The following is a 16,713-nucleotide window of genomic DNA, read 5'->3' as shown; positions in this document are numbered from 1 at the left end:
ATTATGGCTCTCTAAATGACCCGCCATAAGGCTTCCTAGAAATGGATCTTGTTCATTAGTCTTTGAAATGATCTCCTCTATGCATTCGACCACCCAAGTATCAGTAAAAACCTCTTAAAAAATGTCATAAATTGTGTCAGCAGATGAGCTGCAAGGGTGCGGGGACTGCTCTTAAGACAGCAGCTCGCCAGAGTGATTGGGTGGTAAGTGCACTCAGAAATCACATCCATTATGTCGTGAATTATGTATTTGAGGGGTGCGGGGCAGGGGGCCTGAGGGAGGAGTGGGTCTGTGAGATGAATGTGGGGAGACCGGAGAATCTAGATCATAGGAGAGCTCACTGTCCGGACTCTAAACACCCACCAATAACCCATTAACGACACGCCATTAAAGGCTATACAAAGCCATTAACAAAGCACAACCGTGCACACCGCTTCCTACTAATCCATTAACCCTTCCTAATGTGACCTAGTGCCCAACCATTTAGCAATGACTTCACTTTCTTGCTTCTAACCCCACCCAAGTCTCAGGTTGTCAAGGAAATAATTAGATTTTTTCAATTCCCTGTCAGTGGCAGACTGTAGCAGAAGCTAATGGATCGACGTCCCCACTATCGTATCGTAATGAACGCGTTCCCCAGGTAGGAATTCATGCAATACCATCACGGCACAGATATTAAATCCTCCCAACATTTCTAAGCAATTTCCTTAATACAGACACATCTTGGAACCTAATAACAAGTTTACAGGGCAAATGGTTTTTATCAAATCATCTCAAGCTATTAAAAATGAAAGAAAAAAAAACACACACACACACACCCAAAGAAAAACCAAAACAACCAAAATAAACATGGCGCTGCCACCCTGAAGGCCTCTGCTGCCCAGATAAAGCTCATTATATCAGAAAGGTGACATGTGGAAATGATCCGTCAGCACCTGTCTGAACTAAATCACCATCAGAGACGAGCCATCTCCAGGCTTTGACAGGTCAATCAAGGGTTTAAAAACCGTTGAACCGCGCCAGTGGAGACGCGCCAACTCGTTCTCAAACAAGAGACCTTTGTTTCGTGCAGAATTAGCAAAACACAGCGGCTTTATGCTCGCGTAGGAACTGAATAAAAAAAAAAATAAAAAAAAAAAACCTTCATCCATTGAGGTGAACTGCCACTCGATCCTCTTTTTGTCATTTGCAGAACTAAAAGCATTAATTAAAGGAGACCAATTAAACTTTCTCCTGAATTCATGCCAAATGTTGCTATGGTGGAGATGAGACGAGGCTTAGGTTTATTAACTCTGAAGTCATAACTCCTGGTGAACGGAGTTGAGTATGTTCATTCCACACGGCTCTCAAACTTTACTGAACAGCGGGATCCTGCTAACGTGATTGAATTTGTGTTGTGACTAATCTTCCACCCGCAAGCAAAACCTTCACTGATGGATTGGAACGACAGTGGATTCACCTTCACAGGTACTGGAACGCCTCACACACAGGACGGCGAAACCTCAGCCTCGAAAGATTGCGATTCCCGCTCACTCGCATAAACGTTGACTGGCGAGCGCTACGGCTCAGGTATCATTTCCTTGCCTCGCACCTGTGTCAGAAAAGAGGCCTGCATCGATTAGTGACGCCATGGTCGTACGAATTTGGAAAAAGAGGTTTGGTCAGGAGATATGCAGGCTCATTCTTATCTCAAGCCAGCGCAGAGCATTTACGCCTCTAAGCAACGAATCCCAGGTCTGAAGTACAGGGCGGACAGTTTTTCCTGCTATTTAAAACACGTGCACTGTGCTCGTCACGCACACATGGGGACACACGGCAGCATAAGCAAACAAACAAACAATGCAAAAGCATTGCCGTGTGAAGAACGGCGGTTGTTGTGTGTGTGACGTCACTTCAAGGAGCTCTGGTGGGCTCCTGCTGCTCCTATAGACGGTCTGCTCGCTCCCGGGTCTGCAGCGAGCCCCCGCTGCGCGTATGATTAGTGCGTCTCCGTATTAGGAGAGACGCTGTGAATACTTACACATGATTTACTTCTCTGACAGCGTTGGGATGTTGGTAACTTTCCAGGTGACTTCTCTCATTTGTTTTGTGTTGAGGTGTAGTTTAAAGATTAAAGAAGCTGCTCTCAGCGATCGCTTTGTTTTCGTCTGAGCAGTAACGTCCCTGCATAAAGTGAATATCATGGGACATTAAACCAGCAAATCTAAAAAACGCTGGTATAAACCCGATAGGACAGAGGAACCTTGAGAATAGGTGTAACTCTCGGGGGGGGGGGGGGGGGGGGGCGGCGGGAGTTATGAATTGAAAGTCTGAAATATTCTTAGATCAGTGAGAAAATGAAAAACGATGGTTCTTCAAAGAAAAATAATTTGTTTTAAATCTCGCCGACACACTTGGAACGTTCAGGGGAATGAATAAGACATTCTTTACATTGATGTTACGCCCAAACACACCTTTGATTCATTCAGAGACAAACAAGAACCCCTTTCCTGCCTTTTCCAGCAAATTTCGCCCGAAGAATATGAATCTTTTACCTGATTTGAATGGATCAGATATGCCCGAAAGGCATTTGTGGCCTTGGCCAGACCTTGTCCTTCAATAAGGACCAAAGGAGTCTGGAAACGAGGCGTCTGATCTCACGTCATTATTTCTGGCCGTATCTTTAGGGTTTGAGTTTACGAGGCACGGACACACATAACGCTGTTTGGAAACTCTCTTAATTCAGCCAGGGTAGTTGAAATTATGACTCCTGTTCTCCCAGCAATCACAGCGAGGCGCAATCACATCCACGAGGCTTTGGAAATTGCAGTCGAACTGATAACAAATCAAATCGGTTTCATCAGTTCTCTGTGGGAGAAAGTATCGTGTGACAAATGCCGAAGTGTCCAAGGTGACATCCTGACACAGCTCAGACGAGCAAAAAAAAAAAAAAAAACGATTCAAAAAATGTTCTGGTTGTAGCTTCTCATGTACATAATTGTAAACTGAATAACACAGACTTTTAAACTACACCCCAGGGGTTTCGATTGCGTGCGTCTCCGCGGCCTCTGGGAACACGAGATTTTCTCTGACAGCTCTTCTTTAGGCCCACGACAAGATCCTGATACTGGACCACCAACAGCACTGAAACGGGACTTATTACCTCCACCAAGGAGGCGTCTGTCTGTCTGGTGGCGCACGGGCAAAGGCGGAGTCTTTAGAGATGCTCGAGCGCGTTACGCCACAGAGACAGCAGGGGTGAAAATCTACGGTTCGGTTCCTATCACGGTTTGAGGGTCACAGTTTTTCATTTGGTTTGGTTTTTAAGGACTCCAAAAATATCAGGTATCAGCATAGGCTGCATGAAGTAATAATCAACATTTACAGTATTTTGAAAATCCTCCATAATGGTACCCAGTGGGAGCTACTGGACAAATCTTCACGGGTGCTTGAGAGCCATCCCTCATGTCTGTTGTTTATTTCTCCGCTGAACAGAAAACAAATAAAATCAGCTCACACGCATATCAAACCTTGGATGGTTTATTGAATGGTTTAAATTCTTTTTTTTTTTTTTTATGGTTCACGATGACATCCCTGACATGTAGCGGAAGACGGCGTTAAACCCCCAAATTTCTCTTAAACCCCTCCTAACAGCCACAGTCTTTCTCTTCGGGCATCTTTTTACTTTTTTTTTTTTATTATTTTTGACAGGACGCATCAAAATCGATCTTCTTCCACATATTTTAACTTCTGAAGTGGAACGACTCACACATTTTCCTCCATGAGTGGCAGGAATTGCCTTCAACTCCTTAGACTCCAATGTTCAATGAGACGGGGGGGGGGGGGTGTGTGTGTGTGTGTGTGTGTGAAAGAAGTTTTTCATTGTGTTTTTTTGACAACACAAGCAAATAATTCATATCACTGCGTTCGGCTGAGTCTCACAATATAAAAACGAGGTGATAATAAGCCACAGCTCAAGAGGTGTCACGTAGCTGAATCACCGGCTTTGTCTGAAAACACTCCCTGCTCCCTACTTCCATCTCGAAAGGTCGAGGACTACGGAGGGAGCTCATCTGCCAAATGAAAATTTCAGACACAAGACAGACCTCCCGCCTCTCGTCCGTCTGCCGTTTTCTGTCAATCATCATCATCGCATTTCTCACAACACTGCAGAAAACACACCGTTCACTCTTTAGTTTAGCGGACAAGCGAGTGTTTGGGGGTTTTTTTGGGGGGGGGGCGGGGGGCGCGGCCCTTCTCTCGTTCTGTACAAACTAAGCAGTTATTGTCACCACAGCAACCGCCAACTGCAGATGGACCCTCGCGGCTGATTAGACTGTTTTGGTTGTTTTTTTTTGGTGTTTACCAAACGTTTGAGTAACATTTCTGCCAATGTAACTCCGATTATAGATCACGTTATTGTTCAAACACGGTGTCCCATCTACCAATACATTGCTGCTGCTCTTTCCTTTTTTTTTTTTTCTTTCTAAACTTAGCATAACAAACACCAGCATATCCACTACCTTATGATTTCTCAGGAACTACACATGTATCATATTGGAGGTTTGCAACCACTCAAGCGGTCTGGTGGTGACAGACTCTCCTATTTACTGAGCTGCAATCAGCTTTTTGTTCAAGTACCTACCCATCTGTCTGTAACACAAATGCTTCTGCCTGTAAATGTGCCCCCCCCCCCCCCCCCAACCAAAAATCCCTCAGCAGAAAAGCTTTGAACAATTGTAGCCTGAAGGTCCCGGGGGAGCAGTTTACTATTATACTATCTGTATGGCCATATTACTGTTGCAGGTGGTGCCTGAGGACACCAAACAGACATGCTGCCACCGCACGCCCCCGCTGAAGGTAAAAGGAGCCTTTTTGTACCCAACAGAGCCACTGACAAACCCACACGCAGCCTTGATCGGGGTTATGGGGAAAGAGATGGATGAAACAGCCCAGAGCCCATCAGTTTCCAACCTGAGTAAACACAAACGCATCCACTAATTGATCTTAAAGTGCTTCATTAGATGCTGAATGAGGCGCAGGCTAACATTTTCCCAGCGCTAACTGCATGATGAATAGAATTATGTGCAAAAAGTTTGATGAAATTCATGTGCAGCACCCACTTCACTGTTTCAATAATGTATGCCTTGTTACTGTGCGAACAACAAGAAAATATTAACGGGTAGATATTTCCATTTGCTCAGCAGATGGCATGTGTAGCTTCCGTCTCTGGTAATTGCCACGGCGAGGCTGATACTTTCACATTAGTCAAGCAAGGAGTCGTGTGTGCTGTTGTGCACTCATAATGACACACCTGACCTTCTAACCCTTCACTGTGAAACGGAGCAGGCAATGCTACCCATTCCAATAAGCCATACAGACTGGTTGGTATTAAAAGGGCGTGACAGTTTCAAATTGCGTCCTGCAACTGGCTCCGGTCCTTTGGGGGGGGGGGGGGGGGCTAAAACCTCTGCTGGCTAAATAGAGCAAAGAGCGCTGGGAGGAATACATGGAATGTAGATAATGCATACAAAGGATTATGTACCTGCTCGCACATAAAATCTGTGTGGTTTCAATTTTAATACCCGTGGTCCGATGCCTGCTTTGATGCAGCTCTGTGAAAGGTTGGAGATTAGCACGTGCTGTCACACCACTGACTCACCTTATGTCTTCAGCACTTTCAGATTTACGAGGTGGGATAGCTGCTAACGTGATTAGTCTAAAAGGGTTTATGAGTGTGAACTCCAGTGGTACAAAAAAAAAAAGAAGAAGCTGGATTCTGTGCTTGCGCCTTACACAAAGGGGGGCATGTTTTCTTTTGTGAGATGCATTCAAAAGACCAGTTATCTTTTGGTAACACAAGGTCAATAATTACGTAATCTAGTTGTTTTTTTTTCAATGACATATAGCAGATAAAACTGCCAAAGCAAATCCAATCATGCTGCTTTGTTTCCGTCTTTTGTTTCTACAGGATGAGATATCCATTCCCCAGATCATGCAGTTCAGCATATGTCACCGTACTCTTGGGTGCAAGGGTCCTTTAAGGCATAATAATTTCATTAGTAGTGGATATTACATTTTCTTCTTCCATCAGGACATGAAGAAAAGCCATGCATCAAGATAAGTGCTTTTAGCCATCAGCCCCCGGACTTGCATGGCTTCAACCGCTCCCTTTTGCTTCTTTTCCCATGTGGTATGTTCAGAACAAACTGCTTGTTGCGATCACGAGCCCTGCAGGTCTGGCTGATGGAGAGCTTTGCTGGTCGAAGTAAATCCTACCAGCAACAACAACAACCAAAACAAACAAAAAAAAACCCAAAAACCTTGTCAATACACAAAATTTGTTCTACATCTACAATGTGGCCTTAAGAGTTTAGCGGAAAATTCTCTATGGGAATGATCTGAAAATACTATCAGCTCCAAGCAAAGTGAGTCAACATACTGTTCCGGAAGTCTCTGGAGCAATGGATTTCCTCTACTGCAGGGTCACACAAAAACAGAGGCCTTCAGGCTAAAGCTCCCCCCATGGTCCCAAAGAAGAAAAAAAAAGCCCGTGAAACTGCAACAGCACTAAATCACACTGAATAATTAGGAGTACCTTTGCTGTACCTGCAAATATGCAACGTGAAAAGATTTTTAACCTCCTGCAGAGATGCAACCTCATCGCTGGTGAAAATACCACTTAGATCCGAACTAAAATACACCAACTTACTTGTGTACTGGAGCTGCAACTGCATGGCCATGGAAATCTTTACAGACACCCAAAAGATAAAGGAGTGCTGCACAAAGATTGGCACTCAATTTTGTAGATTTTTGGATCCCCTTCAGGGTCGGAATTTCTCCTCACTTCTGCATCTCGTGCCATCACCTGGCCAGAAGTGGAATTTACCATTGCTTTGTTATGAGACACTTGCGAAACTGATGACAGCCCTTTCACAGGCACACATATGCAACCACGATCAACTGGTGAAAACTGTAAATGTTTTCTTTGGAAGCATGTTAGCGTTTAGCTCAAAGCATCCATGTGCCTACAGCCTCACAGAGCCACTTACAAGCCCCAAGACTCTGTGCAGAGGAAGGCATGCATTGCTGCGGTGGGCGTGTCGCTACAAGGCCCTTTGTCTGTCGTGGATGTTGTGAAATGTTTTGCCAACTGCCATTTAACAACAAATGAGAGGAAGAAGAAGATTCTCAACCCCTGACACGGACCCTTTCATTCATTCCTCCTCTCTGGATTCAAAACAAATGGAAACAAGAGAAGGAATGTGATTTTAATCACTGTCTTGCCACAACTGCAAACCAGACAACAGCCATCACTCTCTCGCTGTCTCTTGCTCGGGGAACTGATCTCCGGTCTCTGTGATAGGCTTTGGCAGAATGACCCCAGGTTGCATGTCTCAAACCGTTGCCTCTGGTTCAGTTTTCAAAATGCGCTTGGCTCTTTCACACGAACCTCCTAAGATGTTCTGAGTGATCTGAACACAAGCGGGCGGCTCATGAGTGGGTGAGGGCTCCCACTCGGCATTCAAATGCCTCTCGACATGCATCTCCAGTGACCACTTGTGAGTGAATTTAATTTCTCCTCTCTTTATGCATATAAATGCCAAGAGTGCACAAAATCCATCAAGGTGGGGGGTGGGGGTCAGCTACAGTGACCCAAAACCGTACGGATGTAAACCACATCTTAGTTTTTAGGATTTGGTGAAATGCTTCTTCAGTTACAACACGGATGAGAACGACGAGCAGCGGCAGCGAGAGAGGCAACAACCAAGTGTTGATTAAACACGTTTCAATGGATCCAATTACCATCATTATCGTGTGTTATTTCCTCTATAGCTGCTCCTTGTACGGAGCAAACGAATGATGACATCATGGGCCGTTGCTTCTCTGTTATTCAAAATTTAAAACTGAAAAGTTTCTTTATCAAAGCCCTCCCTCTATAAACTAGCCAGGCACAGTAATGATGCAAGTTTTATGCAACAAGAGTTGGGGGTAGACAGGCCGCAAGTGACTTAAATATTAAAACACCCCTGCTTTATTGTTTTGTGACCACCCTTCAGTTGAGCCAGAGAAGAATCATACAACCGTGATTTGTTTGCACGAAGAGGATAAATCACCACAGAAGTCTGGATCTAAATTACACCACTCGCATGTGAGTTACTTATACATTCTCCCCAGGAACATGAGGCCACTTGACCTCTCAAGACGCCCCATTAGAAAATTAAGCATTGCATCCAATTACTAGACAAGTATCTCTTCACCTTCATCGCGGGGTCTGGCACTGGAGCAGCTGAATACTCTACAGCTAAGTAAAGTGTCTTATCATAAATCATCTAACGCATATACGATCCGTTCAGCCAAAACATGGAGTGTGGAGTAATTGCCATGCAGAAACGGCTCCACTTGACTTCTCTGAATAAAAGGGTGTTGAATCTGTGGAGACAGGCCTGCTCCTGGTGCATTTGGGTTGTAAAAAAAAAAAGATGGTTTCAAATTATGATCTGTAATGTGTTGTGGGGATTATAGTTCAAAACTTCCCACTTAATCTTGGCTTTTTCCAAGAAGCAGCCCATTAGGAAGAACATGCCCCGAGGCCAGGCCGGGAAAGAAGTCTTCACTGTGAGCTGGTGATTTATGTACTGTGGAAGGCAAGGAGTATTTCCACATTTCCAGAATACGTCAAATAATAATGTCTGTTCTCACAGATACACAGAAATATAAATGAAAACCTGAAGCATTCCATTGTCAGGTAGTGGTTTTTACGACATCTGGCAACAGATACGGAGGCTCTTAACCTTGTGTTTGTTGTCTGTTGATGGACTCGAGAACTTCCTCATCGAGATGTGTTTATTGTAAAGAACATTAAAGTGGGTGTTTTTCATACCACTGAACTGGCATTCTTTACCTTGCATGGATCGTTTGCATTCACTGCACAACAACGTGGTGTCACACCTGGACAAGCAAATCCCTATCAGTTTAGCAACTCTTATTATTCATGAGCTGCTTTAAGGGATATCGGCGGTGCAGTTTTTAACCATCTCAGATCGACGTCGGACCAATTTGTGACCCTGTTTGGGGTCGCGTTCCTCTAAATAAACGCATATATTTCTGCAATGTGATCCCCCCCCCCCTCCAAATCTCTTACTTGTATGTTTCTGGTCATTTGAGCTACTCCAGGGGTCGCCTATACATGGCAACTGTTGAAATATCCACAGGGAAAGTTCATGCGCACGTTGCTGCCATTGTCAACAGAAACGTCTGAGTTATAGAAGGAAATGGTTCTTTTTCTAGTTGGTTTAAGACTTCTACAAAGGCTCCAAGTGTGGTCCCATGTGTGTTGCTAGGTTGACGACCCAGAGATGGGTCAACCTTTTAATCCTTTATATGCTTTCTTACTTAGGCAGTGGCTGAAAGGCAGGCTTTTAATTCCAATTAGAGATACACTTCTGCTGCCATCCCCTGCGAAAGAGCGGCTCCCTGAATAAGATCTCCTGTCTCCTCTTCAAGTTCAACCGCAGCAGCATGTAATCAAAGATAGCTTCAGGCCACCACACTACTACTGCAGTCCTTGAAGGAAGCACGGCCGACATCCGTGTAACACAAAGAAACGGTTTAAAACGGCAAGAATGTGAATACCAAGGTCGAGAGCGGAAACAAAACCGGTCTGTTGAGTCTCACAGCGAAGACATAAGGAGAATCACCCCAATCTTTCAAGAATGAAAAATTGCATTTGAGTGAAGAGAGAGCCTTCTCAGTTTTGCAAAAGAGCTTTGGACCTAACAGAGGCTGATTCAGAAACGAAAAGGAAGACAAAATCGGTGTCATTTTTTTAAAATTTAACCCGAGGCTTTAAATGAATGTTTAACCTTTCGCACAAAAGCGACCCAAATGACTTCCTTCCAAACCGGAGAAAAAGTTAAAATAAAGGTTTTATACAATAGAAACCTACTGCCTTGCCACTATAACGCTCATAAAAAGAAACAAAATAATGGCTATACGGCCTTGCCTGCATAAATGTCTCACCGGTGACCTCCTTTAGGAGTCAATAGGCGCCCCTGCTACTGACACTCCCATGTGGAGGCACCGTGTGCTACTGCTTTGTCTCTACTTCTTCATATCGCCGAGATACATTTTAATGAGAAAGAGAAGTTCATTAAATGTAATTTCAAAAACAAAAGCCACCTTAAGCGCATGCCCCCTTCAACACATTCTCTGAGGTGGCACAATTCTCATCTCAGTTAATGGAGGCCTCTTTAAAGAATTCATTAAATCAGAGCCATGAATCGAATGCAGAATTTGAACAAAGATCCCGGGCCTAGTAAGAGATGGGTGTGGCCACAGCAAGCTTTTCATATGGAGGAGCGGTGCCCCCCCCCCCACTCCCACTCCCCACCAAGTCAGGTTGCACATGTGAAGTGCAGAGACAGGCAGCAGCTACTCTGTGCCCTCTGTGAGGGGTGTGTGCTGTTCCATATTAATGACAAAGAGAGGAGCGGGAGCAAGAAGTCGCTATCATACACTCATTTGTTTAAAAAGAGCCGGCTCCACAATACAGTCGGCGGGAGTCCACAGGAATCCAGTGAAAGCTGGGGGCTGCGTCAATGACAAAAGACAGAAACAACCTCACTTTTTTTGTCCCTGAAACAAGGGCTGCCCAATTTCAGAGCGCCGTTGGTCTTTCACCAAAACCAAGGATACCTTCATGCATTTCAATGGGGGTATCCCTGCATAAAGACAGAAGCACGCCTGCATAGCACCGTCATCTCTCTGCTGTTGTTAAGCCTTTCTTTATGGCTGAAACAATAGAGCGGGTCCCTCCCTCTGGATAACAAATAAACCATTATTTTGCACGGCACTAAGAAGAGTAGGATAATGGCCGGGGGAATCTTAGTCTGTTTGGTAAAGCCCTCTCAAAACATGTTCTCACCTCAGCCCACAAAACTCCAACCGACCTTTCTTACCCCCACAGGCGATTCCTAACAAAAACTGGAAGGCTGGAGAGGCTATTTTAGCCAAGATGATAAAAATGGAACATATCTCGCACTCCCGCTCTTAAAGTGGGGCGAGCCAATCAGCAAAGTGTAATTAAGATTCACTTGCTGCTGTTTTACTGATAATCATGTGTGTAGAACTGTCGCGGGCGAACAAAAGACCCTGCTCTCATTGAATTATTGCCCGAGAGTGATTACTTCTGCCACACAAGTCCTTCCCCCCCCCCCAAGGCAAAGTCACTCCTTCATCCCACTGCAGGGAGAGTCCAGCTGAGAGTAAACTGCTCTCTGACATGGAGGAAACCCAGCATGAGGTGGCCGAATACCTACGTTTTTAATCGCCATACAGACGAAATATAGGAAAGTCCTCACGCAACTTTTCTCCGTGAAAAGTTCGACGATGGGGGTTTGACTGAGCGGTGGCTCGTGAGTGATGAGGACTCTTGTTTTCCTTCAACAACTGCACACACAAAAGGGGAATCATAAAGAGACACTTGTCCCTTCTGAGGCCCTAAAATCAACACTAATCCACCTGTTCAGTTGGGGGTGGGAGGGTGGGAAAGTGTGTGTGTGTGTGTGTGTGTGTGTGTGTGTGTGTGGGTGGGTGCGCTCCACTTCAACCTACAGCGCAGAGCAGACAAAAGGCCAAGCGAATCTGTAAAACATACTGAACTGTGTTAACATCGGTTTTAAGGCATCCGTACTCTCTCGTTTTTTTAAAATGAACAGCACAAACTGAGATTGTAGTGTATTGGGAGCTACTTAAATGTTGCCATGGCGATGTTATTCCTCTGAGGACATGCTGATGCATCCACTCAATTTCATCAGTCAAATCATCCGTTATCACAAATTTCTTTTTTTGGGGGGGGGTTAAGAGATTTGTAATTGAAAGTTACCACATCCAGGCTGTTGCTGCCGGGGACACTGGAAGGAATTCTGCACCCCCTGATGGGACGGGACACTGGGCTCCCCCATAATGCAGCCCTAATTTACAGTGCAACCTCCTCTCTTGTTTGAGGATCCCGTGAAAATTCCCTCTGCCTTCTGCTCACGTATCCAACAACGCCTCATTTACATCGTGCTTTTAAGATGTGCATAATCCACACAAATCAGCAGACTCCTCCGACGTACAGTTGCCATCACTGAACATCTGTTTCGCTCGTCTCGCTGTCTTTGTGTTCCGCGCGCGCGCGCCGGCATCTGTCTCTCTCTCTCTGCTCATCGGGGGGAAAAAAAAGAAGAAAAAAAAAAAGTCACACATGAAGTGATGTTAGATAATATTCCACTTCACACTTCCACGCCACATACAGGAAGCTTATGAGCTGCCAAATTTGGGTTAAGCATCCAGCAGGATAATGAGCTGAATATCCCATCAGGGGCCATTTGAATCACTCCTACTCTGAGAAGTTAGAGGAAGAGCCTGTCAGTCAGATTGTGGGTGATGTACGCCCTTAAATTCTACTCTTATTTACCCACAATCAGGGTTACCTCACTTCAACATTGACTCCATAATTTGATTGTTCTTTTCACTTGGCCGGCTACACGTGCGCAAACATTTATCGGCAGATAAGGAACGTCTGCTTTTGAAAGGGCGGCGATGTTAAAGTCGCGGTTAAAAAGTGAGGGTACGGAGGCAGCACTTCCGTTCAAAAGCCGCCGTTCAGATGGATTGCGCGTGAGGAGATGCAACACTTTACCAGTCACAAAGAAATCCGGTTTGAAAAGAACCACCAGCAAGCATCAAACCTCCCACAGAAAAGGCGGGACGAGCACACAAGGCGGGACTTGTGCGATACCTTACACGAAACCTGAGTGGGGCCTGCGATTAGCGTGGCTGTTCTTTCCTGTTGCTTTGCATTAGCACCACTACACTCGCGAGACAAGTCTGGACGGGAGCTGGTTAAAGATGAAAGGAGGGACGGGGAATCTGTCTCAGGTGAAATTGGGTGACCACCCCCCACCCACACCCACACCCACACCCACACAAGTGATTAGTCCATTAGCTAAGGGAGAGCCCCACTCACTTGACAAGCAATACCAGCTGTGACACCGAGGCGGTCTGTGCTGAGGGTGGAGTGGGGGAGGGGTGGAGAGCAGAGGGCGAACAAAAAAAGAAGAAAAAGAAAAACAAACCAGATGCATCTTTCTTGCCTGTTTGTTCTCCAGAGTGATTGAGGCTCCATTCTCTCTCGGTTCCTGGCCTCCCCGAGCTGAACCCCTGCAGTTTGTTGTCTCCTCAAATATAACAAACAGCCTGTTTTTCATTACACCGATTGATGCAGTTTTGTTTTGTTTTTTATTACTATTGTTGCAAACTCCATCATCTACCCGAGTCTGATTTTTAACAAATAATATTTTGTAAAGGGGACATGAATGTTTGCGACGACAACCATCTGTTGTGTTAGCAAACACACACACACACACACACACACACACGTTTTGACCATCACCTCAGGCAGCATGTCGGCTTAAAACACACGGCGGTGTAGACAACCACAAAGTCTGGTCTCATTACCAAGTCAGTGCACTCTCCTCCAGTCAAGCACCCGGTGCTGCGGCGGCACGCTGGTGCAAAAAAACCCTTTAGAAAGGCCATTCATTTCCTCTCAAATAAACTACCTAAGCCTGACTGATGGCTGGTGTTAATTTACAACAGGCACTGGTGTAGCGTGACCAGGTGGAAGGAAGAACAGTGAGCTCAACCTCTCCGCCCCGCTTCCTTTCAAGATAATACTGGCAGCTCCTGTGCAGCTTTGCTTAATGGGCTGGCTGAGTGATGCGGTCACACAGCGCTGCTACCTGTTGGCCTGTCTGGACGCACAAAGAATCTTCTGCAGGTTTGTATCCAGCAGCTCTAAAGCGCTCGTTTCATCTTCTTGAAACATTCCACCGCGGCCACATAATGTCACGTTTCTGCCTGCCCATCAAAAACCGAAGAAACAAAAGAACGGCGTTTCATGGCCGGCACTTTGATGCATTCACTCGCACATCCCATTACAAGCCGCCACATCCAAAAATGAGTCCTGTACTATGTGTAATTACCAAAGGGATGCTTGTCAGGAGCACTTCTCCCCACCCAACAAGAGGCCCATAATTACAACAAACCAGACAGGATGTGAACGCACCATCATTCTGCTACACAGCAGCAGCAGCAGCAGCAGCGTGAGCCAGAGTCAAACCACATGAAGCTGAGGCATCATGATGACATCATGGCATGAGCACATGTGACGATGTCTGCCTCCGCAGCATCATGTAGGGCAGAGGAGAGGGCGAACAACACCACCACCATCATCATCATCACCACCATCATCATCATCACCATATTAGCAAATACAAGATTTAAAAAAGCTGGACTTTACATGAGATTTACTAAAGGGACAACAGCATGTGAAAGCATCATCTCCAAAGTTTTCATACATCACCTTTGGATGTCAGCTATTATGTCTGCAAATATGGAAGCTTAGCAAATTTCATAGTCTATGATAGCTCTAAAATGGAAGCGTTCAATGCTCCTCACCTGTCAATCAAGCACCACACTGGCTGTAAAACACAAATACAACAAGCAGGACAGGCCAGAACAGCCTGCTGAGTACTTTTCTTTACATTTTGCTGATAGTACTCGTGTACATTTACTCATTGTATCAACATAAAGCATGTCACACAGCACCGAGAATGTCTGTATGAATGAATGTCGATTCATATAGCACACGCGCGCGCGCGCACACCTAGACACACACGCACACGCGCGCGCGCGCACTATTTAACACATTTTACAAAAAATAAAAGTATTCATGCGTGGCTTTTAAAGTACCACAAACAACAATTAAATACTTTAAGTGATGTTGAGGACATTTTAATCACATTTCAAACATTAGAAAATAAAATGAGAAGCTAGAAACTAACAACGCACTTTGACTCCCAACTACCGGCGCCCCTGCCTGCTCCTGCCGCGTCTACCCAGAAATGCGGTCGATATTCCGGGTGGAAGTTTATGGCGGCACCTGCCGGGACATTCCCAGCTCCGGGTTTGAGTCGCGGTCAGGGTAGAAGAGACAATAGCTTACCCCGGCAGAGGAGCGCGAAGAGGAGGAAGGCACGCAGGCAGCCGGCGGATAACAAGTGCATCCTGGCGGGTCTCACAGATCCTCAGTCGGCGCTGCTGCAGTTTGTTTGGCAGGTTTGTTAAACCAACTTGCTCGAGTTGTTTCTGGCTGCTTAAAACGGTCCCCGCGTGCTTGCTGGGTCGCAGTGAAGCCGGTTCAGCTCAGTTTAGGGTTCTACTTCTTCTTCTTCTTCTTCTCCTCCAGACCTGGCATCAGCTCACCAACTCGCGCTCGCGTCAGTTCTGGTGGAACAGGTAATTACGAGGGGGGCACGCAGGCGAGCGAGCGCGAGGGCGGGGGATGCTGTCTGCGGCTCCGCCTACCAGCCCCCCTCCCCTCCTCCACAGCCCCATCCCACCTCCCCACCCTCCCTCCCCTACAGCTGCAACCCCCCAATATACCTACCTTCACAAAGACCCCCCACCCTCGCAATGTTCCCCTCCTTCTCCTTCCTCTCACCCCCACATCTCAAACATCTCCACCCTTTTCTCTCTCCAGCACACACACACACACACACACACACACACACACACACACACACACACACACACACACACACACACACACACCCCTTCATTCATGCCTCAGTTTGCACGTTGAGTTGAAAGTAGCTGGAGTATCAGTATGTGCTCCCCTGTATGTACTACATACTCAAAAACGCAACGCGTCCCACAAATGCATAAAGTCGAATTCTCACTCATTTACTTACTCGAGTCAATGTCAGTTCAATGTCAGAAATGCACCTCGTCCCTGAGATAAGTGCCAGGGAGTTCCTGAAAGTTGGCATTTGAGTTTTATTTTATTTATTTAACTGACAACATTGACATTTTACCAGCATATCGCTGGGAGGAATCTTAATCTGCAAAGAAGCTGCAGCCATCAGAAGTGCAGTAAAAAAAGAAAAAAAAATTGAATATTTTCATCTGAAAATGTAAGAAGTGGAACATCTCTGAGCTTCAAGGGCGCCATATTTGTATTTAGAAGTACAACACTCGAGTAAATATGTCACTGTTCTCTCCGGCACGCACACACACTTGTATTTATGTTCTGGCACTTTCCTCCAACCATAACCATAACGACTATTTTCTCCAACCTTAAACAAAGCCTTCATCCTCAAAAGGCGACTTGCATCACTGGGTCTTCATTTGCGTGTGCAAAAGAGAAGTGAGTCCCTGTAATGTGACAGTGTAAACAGATTTAAATCTGCCTGAAGAATACCTGGTGCACACGCACACACACACACACACACACACACACACACACACACACACACACACACACACAGTGGAGTGCACTGTCAGTTGACCCTCTGACTTGTTACACGTAAAAGTATCACACTCGGCTGCTTCGTGCCTCACAGGCGAATGACAGACGGTTCATGGTAATGAGGCTATAAGATGTGGGCCCAAAGTTAATTATAATGAAGACATGCCCACATAAATAATTAAGCAATCATTAATTATTGAGTTCATTGCCCATATCTTCTTACTTTTCAATTATTTCAGGGGGCACACACCACCATAATTAATATCCATATGAAGACTATGCTAATAGTTTGAATTAATGGGAGTTCTCTGGCTTGCTACCTCTGACGGCAGATCGTCCCCCCCCCCCTTTTTTTTCTTCTTCTTTTTTTTTTT

General features: G+C 45.5%; 1 protein-coding gene across 2 annotated transcripts in view; it reads right to left on the bottom strand.

Moving 5' to 3' along the window:
- The window catches only part of LOC147255064 (CD166 antigen homolog A-like), a 37,607-nt gene extending 22,272 nt beyond the window's left edge, over positions 1-15,335 (bottom strand). For both annotated transcript variants that reach the window (XM_086216721.1, XM_086216722.1), the window contains exon 1: positions 15,035-15,335. In XM_086216721.1, coding sequence (XP_086072847.1) covers positions 15,035-15,095 — 61 coding nt within the window. In that variant the 5' untranslated portion in view covers positions 15,096-15,335. The remainder of the gene's footprint in view (positions 1-15,034) is intronic.
- Positions 15,336-16,713: the final 1,378 nt, after the last annotated feature.

Source organism: Aulostomus chinensis, chromosome 10 (genome assembly GCF_037954235.1).
Source record: "Aulostomus chinensis isolate RoL2024-O1b breed Wild chromosome 10, RoL_Achi_v1.0, whole genome shotgun sequence".
In the NCBI taxonomy this organism is placed as follows: domain Eukaryota; kingdom Metazoa; phylum Chordata; class Actinopteri; order Syngnathiformes; family Aulostomidae; genus Aulostomus; species Aulostomus chinensis.
This window is presented reverse-complemented; position numbering and strand designations above follow the sequence as displayed.